The sequence below is a fragment of the Haliaeetus albicilla genome, chromosome 3 (genome assembly GCF_947461875.1).
Source record: "Haliaeetus albicilla chromosome 3, bHalAlb1.1, whole genome shotgun sequence".
NCBI classification, from domain to species: Eukaryota; Metazoa; Chordata; class Aves; order Accipitriformes; family Accipitridae; genus Haliaeetus; species Haliaeetus albicilla.
The window spans coordinates 3,842,519-3,861,409 of NC_091485.1; the positions used below are offsets into that span (position 1 = coordinate 3,842,519).

The 18,891-nt window shown below is 40.5% G+C and overlaps 1 protein-coding gene across 10 annotated transcripts in view; it reads left to right on the forward strand.

Annotated features, from left to right (window-relative positions):
• The window catches only part of FHOD3 (formin homology 2 domain containing 3), a 393,264-nt gene that overhangs the window by 276,239 nt on the left and 98,134 nt on the right, over window positions 1–18,891 (forward strand). For 3 of the 10 annotated variants that reach the window (XM_069778703.1, XM_069778704.1, XM_069778697.1), the window contains exons 11-12: window positions 14,042–14,143; window positions 16,460–16,837. The exons of 3 other annotated variants lie outside the window; for them this stretch is intronic. In XM_069778703.1, coding sequence (XP_069634804.1) covers window positions 14,042–14,143; window positions 16,460–16,837 — 480 coding nt within the window. Of the gene's footprint in view, window positions 1–422; window positions 510–14,041; window positions 14,144–16,459; window positions 16,838–17,681; window positions 17,763–18,891 lie in introns of all 10 variants that reach the window. 4 more of the 10 variants (XM_069778694.1, XM_069778695.1, XM_069778696.1 and 1 more) reach the window with 4 other exon arrangements.

The window sequence follows — 18,891 nt, forward strand, 5'->3', positions numbered from 1 at the left end:
AATGTGGCTGACTAGCTCAGGTGAAGATCCTGCACTGCAGATAGCTAAAGCTGGACACTGGCATCCAGCGGCTGAAGGTGCAATTTGAAAAACCGAAGCGTGCTCCACGAAGAGCGTATCTCGTGTTGATCATAACATTCGGGAAGTTCTTTGGAGGTTTCTGTTGGTTAGCACTGGATGTGAACTTAGAGCCTTAAAATCCTGCATTACGTGTAAAGCAGCCCTTCTTGCAAAGCAAACTGAGTAGAATAAAGTTTAATGGCTTCAGGCAATATGAAAATAGAAGACTCCAGATAATTTAAACAGTAGTTGCATGTCGTATACCTCATAATGGCTTTTTTCTTTTCTTGTTTTTTTCCTTCTTGCATTTGGCAACACATTCATGCTTGTTTTCTTTCACCTTCTGTTGGCCGGGTCTTTAGTGGGCTGGCAGCTGAGAGCCCCGTAGTCTTACAGGCTGCTGACAAGGATGACAGTGCGTTTGAGGCTGAGTTTAAAGCATCTTCAGTGTGAGTACAGCTGGGGGCTTCAGCCGCTCTGCATGGGATGCCTCGTGCATGATCTCAGGCCCGGCTTCATGACTTACAAATGTGGCTGGGGATCTGTATCTGTGGATGTGGAGCAGATATTGATTTATTTTTTAACTGATGAATTTGGGTTGGAAATGAAGAGATGCTTCAATTCTACAGAAACTGCTGATTCTCAAACTGTAATTAAACAAATACAAGTCATGCAGGACAACAACTTCTACCGATATGTTTTCTCACTATTAATGTTTGCTTACTAGCTTTATTTTGCATTCTTCAGTAACTCCTAATGAATTTGTGTTTGAGCTGATTTTTAGTATTGGGGGAGTAGAAACATGGCAGATGAGTTCCGTAAGTTCTTTGAAATATTTTTTCACCGACATAGCATAATTTCAATAATTATTCTACTATTTTGAAAAAAACCTACCCAGTTCTGCTCCACACCCCCTTTGACAGTGACATAATTTAGAGCATAATTTAAGTTTAAAACCAGGAAAGAAGTCTTCATTTAAGCAGTCAAATTTAATTTCATGTTGCAGTTATCTTTATAAAATTCCTCAACACCCCACCCACCCCCCCCCCACCATTCTCCAACCCTCTTAGCAGGTAAAGACAGGGAGTATTACTTGTAGCTAGCAAGTTGTTTTTTTTCCTATTGGACATTACAGACCACAGAATATGTTCCGGTACCCAAAGATGCAAGTTCTACACCCAGTGAAATTTTTAAAGTTGCCATAACAAGAAGCTAGTCAACTGTTGGCTCTTCTATAGATCCCACTAGGTTTCTGGTAAACAAGCATTTCAGAAAAAGCAGATTCTGTCCTTCACATTTTTAGTCTCATCATCTGCCCAAATCTGTAGTTGTGGTAGGAAGAGGAAAACCAGCCCTCCTGCTTTATCATAACCCAGTGAGTCTCTCAGCTTGCGGTGAAATAGTCCAGATGAATGCAACAGTATCTCCACACCTGATAGCTAAACTGGGACAAAAAAAAAATGAAGCAAAAGCTTTATGGCTTCTATTCATTAAGATTTAAACAGAAGAAGAGTGAGTGGCTCGTACAAAGTTTTTACACAATTATAAAGTTTGAATTAACCTTAAATGGAAAGAGGTTTTTCTCTCTGCATTGTTCCTACTGGAATCAAGTTTTCAAATTTGAGCATGTGGTCTCTGATGCAACATACTTATTGGTTTGAAGGATTTTAATAGGCCTTCTTAAGTTTAAGTCTTGCTGCAATTTGTAATGAAATTTTAAAATCGTATGTTAAAATATGATGCAGGCATCACCTGTGTTTGTCAGAAGAAATTCTTGTTGTGTCCCTTCTGCTTCCATTGTTAATGTTGTAGAGAGGAATCTGTACAAATGGATAAAAATTGCTTATTACCTCTCTAAACTCAAAGTAACTCTTGTTCATCCAGGAAAAGATCTGTCTTCTGCTAGTGACCTTCTTTTGGTTCATCATCCTAGTCCTTCTCAAGGAAGGAAAAAAGTTTGCAATAATTTTTTGCAGTGCTGTATTTTCTGAAAAATAGTCTGCAAAATGGGTTTCAGTCTCTTTATTCCTTCACTACATTTTCTTTACCAACAGGAAACATGTAGCAATATCAATGATAATCTTATTGTGTTGCTCCTGCTGGTATCTAAACTTTGTGTGTGGTTGCAGTTGTCTATGGTTTTACAGTGGATTAGAACCACCAAGTTCAGTGGAATTGCTTCTGATGGACATGGTCAGAGATTAAAGTCAAACTCTTACACTGTACTAAATTTTATTTTGGGCAATAGTCTTGGTTATTTTTGGACTTCACTACCAAAATCAGTAGAAGGTTCAAGTTCTTCCTCAGCCTTCTCTTTCCCACAGTGTTCATGTTTCTTTTCTTTCTAACTCTGTCAGCTGGTTTGGCAGTTACTTTGCTTTTGTTTACCACATCAAACAGGTTGTCCACAGTCATCTGCTTTGTGTCAACCGATAAGTCTTCCAAAAAGAGAAAAATCCATGGTGCCGGTAAAACAAAAAAAGACAATATTGGCCAAATTCTGTTCTGTCTCACAATGCTCTATATCCAGAAAAGCTGTCTGAAGTCAATGGAGTTGCTCTGATTTACACCAGGCTAATTGAGAGCAGACTTTGGGTTTTGAGCTGGGAAAAGTTGACCGTAAATGCTAAGGGCAACCAAAAGGAAAACTTGCAGGCCTTTTTCATCCATTTGGCAATCTTCTTCCAAACTAAATGTATTGCTTTTTTGCTTGTGGTTCAAAACAAATAAAGACCCAAATCTGCTTTGTGTTAAAATAGTTTTCATGGAGAGTGAAACCCAGCCTAACGTGCCTGTTACTAAATAAATAAAGAAAGAAGTTGATAACGACTACTAACTAGGAAAGGCTGAAGGTTGGTTTAAGGGTATGTAGCTGCTGCAGTGTACATTAAAATGCCAGTCCTGACCACCAGTAGGTTTGCTTTGCTGAAAACTTCTTTCTGTTACTATGATGGCATAGAGCACCAAAAAGCCTGGGGGGAACTTCAGTCCTGTTAACATGACATTTTAAATGCTTCGCTGAGGGCACCTCCTAAGGTTTTCTGCCCTGGTCCAAATTGAGTGCTCTCAATCTGTGGTCTAGCATACTGTTTCTTAAGTGGTAGACTTTTAAAAAAATTCTTCCATGTTGGGTTTTTTTTTCATTTTAAAGTAAAGCTAGCTTTTTCCAACCACACAATGGATAGAGTCGGGGGAAAATGTAAGGAGTGGCCTGGAACTTGCACTAGATTGATGTTGTTATTGTATGCAGTGATTTCTGGCTATATAATCGTTAAAAACCAAATTGCTGTCTGTCTGTCTTTCAGTCTTGTCGTGTCTGGCTTCGAGGGAGTAGAAGTCAGGTAGTTCAGAAATTCTCAGTGCATTCTTGAGCACTGGACAGGTGCTCCGCAGGAGCCCTATACTATACGTACAAACCAGAAACAGGTACTTCTCCTAGTTTTTCAGATCAACATGTTTCACATTTTGCTGCGCATTTCCCTTTCTTCAGTACTGCACAGCGACCGCCCCGTCTCGCTCCCTGGGTGTCCCATCAGAGCTGCGTCAGCCAGACTTAGCAAACACGCTCAAGGGAGCTTCTCTGCGATTTACGGTGACACCTCTTACCAGCGTTTGAGTGAACGGCTCTGTCAAAGCGTTGTGAAATTAGTTACAAAGGCTGAGGTTTATAAAGTTATGAATGGCTGGGATTAGGTATTTGCCTCACTTCGCTAGACTCTCTGCTTTCTTCTTCTTCTTCATAGCTTTGATTTGTTTTATATCATCAAAAACGGCCAAAGAATTACTAAGATTGATCATATAACACTATACATGTTCATCTAGAGATAACCAGGCATAGTTAGGACTTTCTTGTCAGTATTCCCGTGTTTGAAACATTACAGGCAGAAGAGCTGACTGCATCTTAAAAACCCATCAGAGCAGAGGCTGCATCCTGAATCGGTGACCGAAGCCGTCTTTTTTTAGACTGTGGAGCTAAAAACGTACAAGTAAGACCAACTGTTCAGGTTCACCTGAGGCTTCTAGATTTTTCAGTCTGAAGAAACTCGGCCTTCAGGAGAGCTGTACTGATAAGGAAAGAACAGCAGAGGAACAAACAGGGAATTATGTACCTATAAACAGTGCTTTTGTTAGGGTCCTGCCTAGAAGGCTGTTCTGACTCTTCCTCTGAGCAAAGAGTAGCACAGGGAATTCCAAATTTTCCTGCAAATTGCTGGGCTACTGGACACAGCACCATTGCACGGTGCACATTGACCTCAAGGGCTTTCACACCCTTTACAGTCCTAGAAAAAAATGGGAAAATTGTAGTCTAAATAAAGGAAAGCTGCGCTAAGAAGTCATAAGGATCTGTTTGTTAGAAAATACATGTTTCTGGCGCTTGAGGATTGCCAAGATGCAGGAAAAGATCGTGACGCTATTTTGGTTTTACCAGAAAACAATGAACACAGCTGAACCTCTAATGCTAAGCATTTTTTCTGCTTAATTTTGGATTCCTCTCGAGTTTCTAACCAACAGCACAGACCTTAGTTTGGCTATTATGCCCCATTAACTGATTATTCAAATTGCTTCATGTAGAGCCAGGCCTGCAGGGGTGGTTTGTCCAAAATACAGCTGAGACTTCTTTTTTATTTCATTATGTTTTTCCATGTTTTCAGACATCCTAAACAATAACTAATCTTTGATTTTTTCTCTAGCATGTACTATGGCAAAATTCTAGGTTTTGTCATGATGTTTCAAGTTCTGTTGACTTTCCACTACACTATGTGAAATGTTTTGACAATGTAAATACTTATGGCTGTAAATCAAAGTGCTGGTTACAGTGGTGGGTGGCGTTTATATTATTTTAGTTAGGGTGGGTACATTCCACATCTCTTAGAGTTGCTGTCTGTGACAAATACAGCGAGTGGTATGACAGGTATGAAACAGCAAGGTGAGGAGACTCAACATCAGCATTTAATGCAGGACTCAGGCTGTAGTGTGGATTATTAAAGGCCCAGAAGAGCAAAGAAATTATTTTTATTGCTGTAATAGAACGAAACAAATGTATTGTTTTCCTACATGTTTTTCTCTGGTTCCTGGTTTGGGATATTTAAAACACTGAGGCATGAATCTAGACAAAGAAAACATCTCCAGGATAAACACGCAGTCACCTCTCTGTGGATATGCTAAGGATCTCTTTAATACATATATGTATGAGCTGAGCTACCTAGCATTTGCAGGGGCTTTGAAATAGAATGGCATATGATCAGTTATGGGGAAGATAGTAACTTTTTTTACAGTTTAGTTGGCATGGGTGAAAATGGAAATGGGATGTAAAAGTGGTTTTGGAAAGAAGATTTATCTACAAAATTAAAAGGCTTAGTAAGGTAGCATGTGTTCATAGCATCAGACCTTTATTAGTCTTTGACAACAGTAACATACAAAATCTGATCTGCTATTTTAGGTTTGGGGCAGGGAGGACACGTTTCTTTCTCTTGTGCAGTTAGGGTTATGTGAAGCATGAATTCAAGCAGATTTGAAAGGAGAGAGAATAAAAATATGAAATTTGTGATCTTACTCTTTGTTAAGAATATCTTGGAAGCTCCTGTAAGGAATGCAGTAGAGGAAGAGACATGAGATGGGTTAAGAAAAATTTCCTTGCAAAGCCATACCATCAACAAAAGACTCCATTGATGTGTAGGCAGGGATCAACCCACTAATGCATGAGTAATAATAATAAAAAAAATCTAAAAGTTACAGCCTGATGAGTATCTCAAGTACAGGTCCTGTTACTGTCTCAGGTTGATACCAGCACTTTTTAGGTGAATTAAAATATCTGTGTAGAAATGTCAGGTTATGTAGTAGGGGTACCATTTGCTGATTGTGGGTCTTGTGGAAAGGAAATGTTTTATACTTGGTATACATGCAGAGTCCCATTGACAGCCCTGTACTTTGCTGCAAAGGCAATGGTAGATTTTCCCTGTTTGAATTTCAAGAGGAATGAAGAAAGCACTGAAACTTAAATGAGGTTATAGCTGCATGGCAAATGAAAGCACAGTGTGACTTAGCCTAATTTTTTTTTCCTTTTTTTTTTTTCCCACTGTGTATTTAGCTTTAGTGAACTACCTGAGGAAATGTAAGGCCAAACCAGGAGGTGAATACGTTTCTCCGGAGGTCCGCGGTAGTGTCTTATGCACTGGACTACATGTGCCTTAGAGAGTTCACCTCCACAGTGTGTTCCCAGTGTTTGTAAAGGTGATCCTCTGAGGCCAGGAAAGTTTTTTTACACATAGGATGCGATGGGAGGAAAAAAAGACAGCAGTTTGGCAGGATGCCATTTCCCGATCCCTCCCTTTGAAGTAAGGGGCAATAACAGTGACCTTCAAGTGTCAGCCAGTATGCAGTTCCAAGCTCTGAAAACACGGTTTCTTCTCTCGTTCTGTATATGTTTCAGTATTTATTGCTCCTAAAGTCTCTCTGCGTCATGATTCTGTTTCTTTACCTCTCTGCTCGTACAGATGTGAAGACAGCAGTGCCGTTCGATGATCAGAGAGTTGGGACTCTTGAAGTCTTTGCAAAGCCTTGCCAGTATCTTAAGCGAGACTCTGCTGTCTCGCTCTGCTTTGATGTGTCCTATATAAACCAACTGCAGCAGGGCAGCAAGTGTGGAGGCATTACCTAGGTATTATTTAGGTGTGAAAAGTTGTTGCTGATCATATTTTAGGGGTAAGAAAATAACAGTAACCTAAAGATAAAGAACAGTGTAATATGAAGACATAGTGAATACATGTACTTCACATTATTTGTCATTTCCTCAACTTTTTTTTCTGAACAGTTTTCTTTATTTAGGGCAGAAATACCCTAAATAATTTTCCCTTTGACCTTTTTAATTATGCATCTTCGTTTCCCTTCTGTGCAGAAGGCCAAATTTTGAGGCTTTGCAAGTAAGTCGTTATCCATAGCATTTCATGTATTTTCATCTTCACATAATTGCACCAGCTGCAGTGGTCTATCACACATAGCAGTGGAATGGAAATGGGCAGGGGTTTAATGGGTGGTTTCTTTAGTTTTGTTTTTAATGGAAGAGGAAAGTATATTGCCATATCTGTATACAGAGTAACAAATGATGCAATTAAATTATTACCACTTTCACCTTTCACATAAAAGGTTAGTTGAATCTGTTTTGGCAGCTAGGATAGAAGAAAGAAAGAAGCAGCAGAAGCGTACCAAAGCATTTGTTTGTTTTGCAAGGGCTTAGAAATTTGGCTATGAATTGTGCTGTCTAACCTATGAAAGTGGAATTTCACTCATAAATTGAGGACAACGGCAAGCGATTGCAAGCAAAAATAAAATTACATCCACTGTGGCTTGTAAAGATCTCTCCTTGATGGAACATTTTTCATTTTCTGTTTGTTCACCTGTGAGGGGTTGAGGGAAGCAGCTTTCAAAGTGCTGTGCGAGAGGTAAAACAGGTCAGGCGTTTGAAGGGGGGGAAACAACCTGGAAGGAAAAAATTGAGAGATCAACTGTAGTATTTAATTTAGAATAATATTGTGGAATGGCTAATGGTGGTCTTGCTTCACTGAATGTGGCCTGTAGTCCTAGTCAGGAGCGCTCCCCTGAAAGGCAGTGAAAGTTGAGATGAATGTAATTTAAAGAAGCTAAACTGAAAAGCGCTTGATATAATTACAAAAATACAGGGAGAGAGAAAATTCGTCATCAGTAATTAATGGCACATCGGATGATTTTCAGAGAGTGTGGGAATAGTGGCCGATAGCTTTACAGTTCCCCAGTCGACTTCTCTGGGTTGCCTTGTAACTCCAAGGCCCCTTTTTTCACTGAAGCCCAGCATTCACGTTTCTTGGGAATTTCTGTATAATTCTGTAGATAGTCGCAAAAGGCTTAGAAGTACACTTAGGGCCTTGTCTAATAACCTGCAAAATTAAGAAGGAAATATTTAGTAAGACCTTAGCAAAGGCTAAATGAGCCCTAAACAAATTGGAATCATATAGCAAAAAGGAGATATTTTAATGTGCTGTTATCTCATGAATTAACTTTTATATGCATTGTATGTACAGACCAAAATGTTGGTAGCCTAATTATGGCAAGACTATCCTTTTTTCTATTGTTCTATATTCAAACATCGGTGGTCAAATTCTTCCCAAATTAAAACGATTTGTAGCATATCTTTCACTTTAAAAATTTCCTTTGATACCAAGCAGAGCAGAATGTGTTTCTGTGCTCATGCTTATTTTCTGGCTTTGTTGGTTTTTTTATTCCTTCAGCACAGCTTTTGATTTTTCTATTAGCTGTATCTTTGGGGGGGTGTGGAGAGGGGGAGCGAGAAACTTGTGTTTCTGGGCTACAAGCTAGAAGAGAGAAAGCCTGAGTTTCTTCAGGCTGCCTTCATTGAAACTGTGCAAAAGGAAGAGTTTGGTGGGAGCCTGGAGAGGACGGAGACTACATAACCTTGTACGCTTTGTTCAGCTCTAGGGACCGGTAAGCCAGAGAGCATTTTTGGGTGCTTTGAGTTCTTGCGGAGTGAGAGTCGCTGTCTTCAGAGTGGTGCCTTAGTTTTAAAATCATCTAGCTGTGACTAGGTTAGGCGTGTGTTGGGTATGACGCCTAGCATCTTATGGACTTTGCCCCTGCCTTCAGCTAAACTTGTAGATGAGTCCCTTGATTACCATTTCCTTTCATCAGTCTGTGTTTGTGTCTCTGCAACTTAGAGTAGCTATTTAGCTGTTTAATATCAGCAGGACAAGTTTGATTGGCACTCTTTTTATTTCTTTTATTATTATTATTTATTTTAAAAAGGAGAAAGGTTAATCCATTAGTTCTAAAGCCTTTGCCTAAATTTCGCTTTGATGCCTTAGCGGTTCTCTATCCGTAAACTGCACTTTCATAGTCTTTTTAAACACGCGCATATTTTGAGGGGCTATAAATACTTTAATGTCAAACTTTAGTTGAAACAACTGAGCAAAACCTGTGCCCTAGTAGATGCTTGTTAGTTGCCATGACTGATGATATACTTCACAAAGATTTGTGAGGTTTTTGGGTTTTGTTTGTTTGGCGGGAGTATTAACGCGTAGCAGTAATCCATTTTAAAGATGAAAATATACACGGCAATTGTTTTGAAATTTGTTTTCACTGCTATAAAGCTTTTGTTTAAATACTTCTCATCTGGTACTGTTATCATGGAACTGAAGTAACCCAGCAGTAGCCTTACTTAAGGTTAGCTGAATATATCTGATCCTCCAGCATTAGCTGAAGCCCTTCCTTCCTGCCGCAGGATAAATATTTGCGTTTTGTTGGACAGGATGGGTTCCTCTGTGCTACTGAAAAAAACGCACTGGCTTCTGCAACCTAGCTTAATTGAAAAACCTGCCTGTGAATCGTATTTCTTAATTTAATTCTACTCTTGCATTGACACCAAATTTGCCTGTGTACGTAGGAGGGAAAGTGAGCTTTCCCACATCATCCCTTCTCCGTTGCACACAAAAATAAACACATAACCCTGAAGGGTCCAGATGAATTCACAAATCTGTCTGCTGTTCTGTTTGAGCACCCGACTGTGTGATGCTCTTAGCTTTACAAGAACATCATCCGTCTGTATGATGTTTTCCCATTTTAATAAATATTCAAGTGGAAGTTTTCCTTTTCTACCTTTTAGGAAAGATTTAGCTAACAGGTGGTACCTGTTTTCCTGGACAGAATATCTGTTCTCTAACAATACTGCGAAACAACTGCCGCTATCGCTGTGGTTGAAAGAAGAGCACACGATTCCTGCCTGTGAGCTTACCCCTCTCCTCTGACCTGAATCTGACCCACTTTCTGGGGATAGCGCAGGGGTCTGAAACTGCGAGTTGAGTTGCCGAAAGAGGACTTTCCAAGCGTTGAGCACCTCTCCTAAGCACACGCATACCTCCATTGTGCAAGTTCCCCTCGACCAAATTGGTTCCCCCAGCCTGGGGAGGGTGCCCGCCTCTGTGCACAGCACCAGTCATCTCTGGCGCCGGCACACGCGGAGCCAGCTCCTTCCTCGGGCTTTTCTGACCAGTTCCCGTGTCCCTGCTGTCCTCCTAGAGTTAATATTAGCAGAGGAAGAGAGCTTTCCAGTCAAAGCTTCTTCTAAGCTTTTGATGTGGAAGTCAAGGAGACTGGAGGGAAGAGTGCTTGGCCTGACAGAGGAATGATCTCGCTGGATTCTCGTAAGAGATTAATCCACCAGCGACGATATGACGATGGGCTCACAGAGCCGCTTCACTGCTCCTGGGCAGCTGGAGGGAAGGGAAGACGTCGGTTAACTTCGGGCCTCTGCCGTAGGAAAAGCTGAGTCAGGAGATGATAGAGGTCCTCTTTTTGGGTCAGGAGTAAATAAACTCATTTTCCTGGTTTTGTCCATCTGGTATCTCAGCAGCTGGCTCTTGGGGAGCAGGCTCTGCTGTCAGCAGCCTTGGAAGCGCCGGTGCCCCAAGCCAGTGGCTCTAGTAGGTGTGTAACGCGTGCTTGGTGTACTCCGTGAGCCCTGAGCGGGTGGGGGGGGATTTGCGTATGCTTACTTCTTAGAGCCCACCCAGTTAATTCAGTTTTCTTTGTTATTATCTACAGTTCAGAAATACATGCAAAAATCAGTAAGAGATTAACTTCCAACAAAATACTCAGCTTGGAAGCAGTACTCGTTAGGGGTGTGTTCACGTCTGATTATAAACTGTAAAAGCAAGTGTGCCACACAGGGTTGCTGTACATGCATAGTTCTTTTGAAATGTGATATTTTCAAGTAATGTACAAATTAAGGGGCTGTTACTCTTGATCTGCTCCTTTAGAGTACAGCAAGTCATAACATCTGAGAAGTGGGCTCTTGACTTTTTGCTTCCTAAGACGAAATTGCAGATAAACAGCACAGCAGACAGAAGTATTTCCTTCGTGTGACATTATTAATAGTTCACGACCCATCATGAAGGAGGACAGGGGCTAAATGTTCCCTTTGGCTCCATGTAGATCATATCACCTCCTGGTCCACGTTCTGTTTCTCGTTGTAGGCAGGAGTGTGTCTCTACCTATAGACCGAAGCCAAAACCTTAGACGTCCCAAACTGCTCTTTATGTGATAATGGTTTTCAGTCCAGTATCTGACTTAAAGATTAAAATAATTTCATGGTTTTTAACTTAGCTTTCAGCACGTGGATGTATTGCATGGCTCACTATAAAGAAGCATGTATAGAAAGCTAAGGTCCTTTAAGCATAGCTATCTTATATAGATTCTGAAAAGCTATTTCTATTTTAATCTTGTTTTTAAGTAACTGCTAGTGCTTATGGAAAATATGTCATTGATGCCTCTGGAAATTGAGATATCGCAGTTCCGTTTCCTGGTTTGTTTTTCAAATGTTAACCTGAGCTTATATGGGCATTTCTGTTGTAATTCTTAAAGCTGCTTGGTTTTCAGGATTTTTTTGCAGACAATTAGTCCTTCCAGGGTAAGGTGCAGTAAAATTTTTGTGAGGGACTGGTCATATATCCTTATTTTATGAAGGCTATTATATACAGGCTTAATTTAGGATGTTTTCGTACTTATAATTGAGCTAGTTGTGTGGGAATCAGTTTTTCCTAATAATGGATTAGAACAATATTTTACACAGCAGTAAGAAACCCAGAGGACTGAATTGTAATTGATTACTGCTCACCTGTAGTATTTGATATATGATTCACTTGACAGTTATACACTTTCTACACAGAAGCTCAGCGTTTTCAAAAATGGGTGCCTAAAATTAGAATAGTAAGTCCCTGCTTAGTTCCAAACTTCAGCTGGCTCTAGGGAAATAGACTGTACAGTAAAAGTAGATTCAGGCCTTTAGGTACCAATTAAATGTCCTAATCAGACAAATAGTGATTACAAAAACTCTGGACGGTGGAAAAGGGAACAGCTTTCACTGCTGGTATAAAAGGCTTGATATCAAGTAGGTTCAAGGTTATAAACACAAGATATAAAAATAGGATGGCAGGATCTCAAGGAACATACCAAGGATGTGTTGCTCACCTGGCACGTGTTAGTGTGATCACTGATGATCCTGAGTTATCAAGTGGTCCTTAAACGTGAGCTAACCCTCTTGGTTCCGGATGCTTTCTTCTTTTCAGCTTCTCTTTCTGCTCAGTGCAATTATAACTCAGTGGTTCCCAGTTCAACCCGTGTTGTATAAACTCCTGTCCTTACTACCACACACTCGTGTGAATGAATAAATTCTCAAAGAACCCTTTCAAATTTATGAGATACAGCATATCAGATAAGTATTTCACTTATGATTTGGGGCATTTTGAAACAGTTGAGGAGAGCGAGGAATTTGTTGTCATCAATCTGGAAACCTGGTGGGAGCTTAAAACACAGTAATAACGGGGCTGCTCTTGTTTGTATAAGCAATAGCTGTGCTGTCAGCATTATGGGATGCATTGTGCTCTTATCAGAGAACCCACAGAGCTTCATGAGTTGTTTCCCAAAACTGATTGCTGTAGGACTGGCAGATGCAGACGTTTGCCCTTCACAGCAGATAATAGCAAAGCTAGTCTTGAGCTGCTCGCTAGTAAGGAGAATGAATTATACAAATGCTCCCCAATCAACTCCTTTTTTCTGTTTTTTGGTATACCAGTGTATAAATGTGTGGAAGTCGAGAGGTGTCTTTGTAGGGGAGGTATATGTTTGTGAAGAGGACAGGGAGATGGAGAGAGGACAGCTGAGATGGTTATGTCACTGTGATACGTTAGGAATGGTTGTAAGTGTTTACCTTGTAGATGTTTGCCAGAGTATTGGAACAGTTCCAGGTGCTGCCATTTTCCTGATTATTCTATAACTAACTCCATACAAATGCAACAAATTTTGGATTGACCTTTTGCATCGCACTCGATGAGTTCGTGATCTCACATTGTAAATATTCATTATTCTTATGACATGGAAATGAATTCTGAGTGGAAAAAAATGCACAGAGCATCCCTTCAGAATTAGAGAAAAGAAAACCAGCTTTCAGGAAAATGCAAGGATTATGAGCGTCTTACAAACTTTATTACTGTTTATATGTTTTATTTTTTGCATGGAGCGTAACCTAATGGTATACATCATTAAGTGGAGAACTGGATCAACTGCAAATGCAAAAGAAGTCCAGAGAGAGAATATTTTCTAAATCTTCCACGAGTCTGTTGGTTTGGGGAGGAAAAAGCATAAATGGGAGGGAAAGGAGGCAGGCAATGTAGCCTTTTTTGTTTTGTTTAACACAGTTTTCTTTTTTACTTACGTGGTTTGTAGGTTATGGAGGCTTTATGCGTGACTTACAATTCTCCTCTGCCAGAATTACTGCTGAACCAAAGCCTGCTTTGACCATACTAATGACTCTTTACCGAAATATTTCATGTACTGGCATCCAATAACTTAAATATTGCTATTTGCAAATAGTCCTGAACTGATTTGGTCTCTCTGTTATTTCTAACTTAATGGTTCACCCTGTTCTGTTTTCCAGTTGAGCTATCAGTTGCTTAACAGGAATGTTTTATTTGTGTTAATTTAGAAAGCGTGATGTCCAATGCCAGCTGTCCCATGCCAGCACAGCGTGTACTGTCCTTTAAGCCAAACAGACAGAGCTTAATGACTAATGAGCTGACCATTGGTATTGTCGTGAATGTTTTCCATTAATGCCTCTGCAGGTAGGGCAGCAGCAAATGGAAAGCCAAGCTCAAGAAAAAACAGTGGTGTCTCCGGGGTCTTAAAAATTAATAGTGAAAAACGTAAATAGGGGAGAAGATAAAATTTTTGTCTCGGTAGCTACGCTTGCACCAACACATATTTAGCGGGAAGTTTTAGGTGGCTTTTTGTCTAACAAGCGGGGCCATAACTCCCCCCCCTCAGTGTTTTCCTTCCATTTCTAACTTCATTGCATTTCTTTTTCTGGAGACTCACGTCGTTTTCTCTTCCACCTTCTCTCTTTCCATCCCACTGCATGCCTCTTTCCTTGGTCTGACCTCAGAGAGGAGGAAGAGTGTGAAGAGGAGGAAGAAGAACAGCCAGTCACAGAGCCCAATACTGAGGATGAGGGGGAGGAAGAGACCAGTAGGCAGGTCAAAGCCAGGTACCGGGATTCAACATTGTCCCTCACCTTTTCCTCAAGCTCTGGCATGAGCTCACCAGCACAGCGTGCGGCAGCTTCTGCCTTTCACTCACGTTCCTAGATCACCTGTTAAAGCCACCCCCGAGGAAATCTTTTTGCATTTAAAAACTTTGTCGGGCTGTGTGTGTGTTAATGGAAGCGTGTTTAATTGTATAGGCTCAACGCACTAAGAACTGTTTGCGCACACTCCCTTTGTACAAAATGAGTAATGCTCACAAATCTTAAACGATTTAGCAGAAAGCATAACTTCTAAGCATGGCTTAGGTTTATCTTCTTAGTTAAGGCAATGGTGAAACATTGCAGCGCTTTGCTGAGGATGTTGCTTGGTTTTGTAGGTTTTCATCCCTGTTTTCACGATACAACCTTATTAGCAATATCTGTCGCTATGGAGAATATTGACTTTTTTAAATGCTGCCTATGATTTCTATCAATTTTGTTCATGTTTTAATAGGAAAGAACTACTTTGAGGCAAAGCTGAGAGATATATATATATATCTCTCGTTTTATACATACCTGCCCATCTGTGTATATATGGATATAAACAAGCCACCTATCCAAACAATATTCTCATGTAAAATTTTCCACTTATTTCTGAGGTATGTATAGATTTGGCATCTGGCAGCTTTATCCTAATAAATTGGAAGAAAGAAAATATGTTCTTTCTTCCAGACAGCCATTTGATTTAGGTTAAATTGTTTGGCTTTGCAACTCAGCAAATGAGATTGGATTTTTTTTTTTTTTAAATAAACCACATTCATGCAGATGCTGTACAGCACGGAAGGAAGAAAGGAAACTGTTTAATGTGTGAATTCCAAAGAAAATACTGCACTGTTGTTATTAATATCTTCCAGTCTGCAAATCTTGCCAATGGCAGCCTGAAATTTCAAAATTAAGTGATAATTTCCTCAAATCCAATTCTTAAAAGTCAAAGCTAAGGCATAAGTTATTAGTAAATCGCATGAATGCACTAAAATACTGTTAAAAAAAATGAGGAAGAGCCACGTAAAGGGCGTGATGCGCTTTTAAGTCATTGGTCTCTTAAAATAATAATCACTTTGAGATAACTGGTCGATATTCCCATAGCTTTTCTAAATACCTCCTTTCACTGTCACTGTAGCATAACAAAAGCGATCTGTACCATGGCCGTTCGTGTTAGATGCTGTCAGGACAGGTAGGACCAGCCTGACTTCAGTGACCGCTGTCATGCAGAGCTCATGTGAGAGGTGAAGGTTTCCAGACTGCCCGTGGCGCTTTTACCTGGTATATACCTGGTGATTAACTTCATAATATCCTAACATATATAACACGCATTATGTTTTTGTTGCATATGCTGTGCCCAACCCGCACTCCTCAGAGGAGGGCCATGCCTTGCGTGCCCGTAGGTGGGTTGCAGAGGCGATCTCAGGAGAATGAAATCACCCACCTGCCGCGTGATCCAGCCCAAAGCCCATGCACGGTGTTTATGGTGGAGATAATAGCGAAAACAGATATCCCAGAGTGCAGATCCCATGGCTTTTCGTCTGCCTTGCCGCTTCTGTCACTCACCGACACCTGCCTTCGCCAGGGCAAAGCAGATGTGGTTTCTGTTGCACTTGATGCAACTCCGCAAGTCTATCTAACACCAACGTGGGATGCTGGCACTCAGAGAAATTAGTGTCTTCATACCTAGGCAAATGATCTGGTAAGATGTTGCTTTTGAAATCATTCTAAACCTTAATTTTGACAGAACAGTGCTGATTGAGTATATTTGATTTTCATCTTTGGTGGATGAGCATTTTTAGTAAAAAGATCAGCTCACCGGGGAAGATGATAATCGGATATCTGGCCTTCTAGAGGCAGTCATGCAGATTGTATCTTGAAGCATCTATACTCTCCAGACCATGTTATCTAGCGTGTTGAGACTGCTTTGTACTGCTCTGACAATGCTTACAACCTAACTTGAAATACTTGAAAATTGTTCAGAAAATGGTTGTGAAAAGGTTCGTGAAAATTAGTTCTGAAGCCTGTGGGTTAAATCCCTTCCTTTCCTTTAAGCTGAGTGGTTTCCATTCCTCAGTATTTCCAACCCTAAGAATAACCCCACTGGGATACAAAGAGGTGAGTTCTCTTACTTTATGTGCAAAGACATGATGATTGTCTAAATTTGGGAATTTTTTGCTTGTCTGACTCTCCTTGACTTTATTTTTTTTTTCCTCCAAGTGGTACTATGTATTGATCTCTCTTTTCCCCATTTTTCTCTCCTTTCCTTCCCTTTCTCACGATATTTTCCTCCTGCAGTGGGGTCCCAGGTGCACGGGAGGCTGTGAATGAAAACCTTTCACGGTGTTCTGATTCTTCAACTGTCTCCAGTGCCATTTCTCCAGCTGAGAGGCCTCTCTCCTGCTCTAAAGCAAAGAGCTCTTCTAGCAGCTCCTCTTCTGTGCCTGACTCATCTGTCTCTCATCATAATTCTGTCCTTTCATCACCATCTTCACCTGCGGCAGCATTGCTAAGCTCTTCCCAAAATTCATCAGCATCCATTACTCCAAAGGCATCTCCAACGGTGGAGAAATTACCTTATGTACCACATACTCCTTTTCACCTCTTCTCGTACGATTTTGAAGAATCTCCAGCATCTGTGAAAGAAAAGGAAGCAGAACTGATGAGGGAAAACAGGTAGATTTTATACAGCTGACATTAATTTTTAGATAAATGAGTAACACCTTTCAAGAGTTTTATAGTAGTAATAATGCACTGTGTTGTATTATTTGCAGAACATACTGTATTAGTTTTAGTCCTGTAAGCCTGTATTTTGATTTGATTGATATTCTCCCCTTGCCTTTGCTGCCTTCATTTCGTCTTACTCCTCCTCAAGGTCAGTAGTTAATAAATATCCTGGCCTCCCTGTACAGCAGGAGATAAATAACCTGTGATTTGGGAGATCACAGAAAGGACCACCATTTTGCTGTCATTTACAACAATGTAATTTGCAGACATGATTTCATGAAAATTAATGGAGCTCTTCTGCTATAAAACCAAGAGAGATCAGATCAGCACTTGGAATTCAGGGGTGAAATCCTGGCTTCAGACTGAACTGCCAAATCCCAAATTTGTTGTTAGATTACAGTGCACATCCCTGTCATTTGCAATTTCAACTCGTGCTTGTAATAAGAGAAGTAGATTAAACCCTGTAAAGAGAATATAGCGCTCAGAATAGGCAGTTTCCCCTCCGCAACATCTGCTCAGTTCAATTGCTCCTCATGTATTTCTCTTAGTTTTTATTTTTTATTTTTAATATCTCCATCCCACACATTTAAAAACAAAAAGAAATTGTTTCATTTCAATCTGTTTTCAAGTAAAACAGATTAGCAATACGTGGCACTAAAAACAATGTTAGAGAATCACCTTGAAAAGAGTTTGATGACTTTTAGCTGTCTCTCCCAGCGGTCAGTGTTCTTTGAATTAGGTGCTGAAAATGTACACGTATATTGTGAGTGTATTTATTTCTTCCTTTTTCCAGCAGTCCTTCTGAATTTCTGCATGTGAACAAATATTTTGATTCCTTTGATCCTTTTAATTTTCGATCTTTCTCTTCTAATAGGTGGGTGGTTTTTGTCACTTTTTCATTTCGCTGAAAAGACTGTAAATCCAAGTAGCTGTTGACAAGGGACTTAGTTCACATATCTTTCCTTACCTGCAGCTTGAACACTAGGATTCCTATAAATTTACATTTTCCTGCATAGGTGCAATTTTCCCTGAGGCCTCTCACACTCATTTATTGCTTTCTCATTGCTGCGGCTGTTAGTTATACTTCTTAGAGAGTAGATACCCGTTCCTGGAATATTTAGTATTTCTGCAGTGATTTATTTTCCTCTGACCATCCTTGTGCTTCTAGTTACCACATAGGATCAAGGGCATGGTGTGGGGGGAGGATTGTGATGGGTTTATTTGGAGAAAAAGGAGGGCAAAGCTTGCACGATTTGGGTAGTAATGTGTTCATAAAAGAGGTAAACAGGGTTTCTTCAGAGTGAAGGCTTCTGGGACAAGGCTGTTGCATCTGCATTAGTATATGAGACAAGAAGGGAAAATGGAAGGACTAGCCACTACCAGCGGAAGATTAGAAAGATAAATATTGTGTACAGGATACAGACTTGCCCTGGTGTGCTGGTTTTGCCTTGCTGCTCTTCCAGCATCTCTGTCTCCTTCTAAATTTGATACGTAGGGATGCCGTGTCCAGGCCAGTCCCTCTGAATTTGATTTTGTTAATGCTTGTAGGTCTCAGTCCATAGAAGGTATGTTCTCTCCATTTTCATTAGGGTTATCTTTGGAGTAATTGAAATTCCTTGGTCTGAAAAAGGATTCTGCACCGTCCCAGCTTTTTCATGGGGCGGAGGAGAAGAAAAGCGAGTGTAATGGTTGATAAGAAGGTCTTCTTTCAGTTGACTGAAATGGAAAGGGAGGTTTCTGTTAGTGTCAGGAATGTACTGAATGAGCTCCCAGTTGTTTTCGGGACAAGAAGTTTTCTCATCTCTCACTCAGTACGAGCAGAGGTAGAACATTTTGTGAGCTGAGCCTGCCCAAGAGAAGACCCAAGCCAGGTCTGTGCTACCAGGGAAGTCCCACACTGTCCAGCTACGCAGCCCTCCACCGGGCCACTGTCTCCGGTTTCTACTTAGTTTTCTTCTAGGGCAGGAATGCCACGAAGGCAATTATTTCCTGCAAAATTCCTT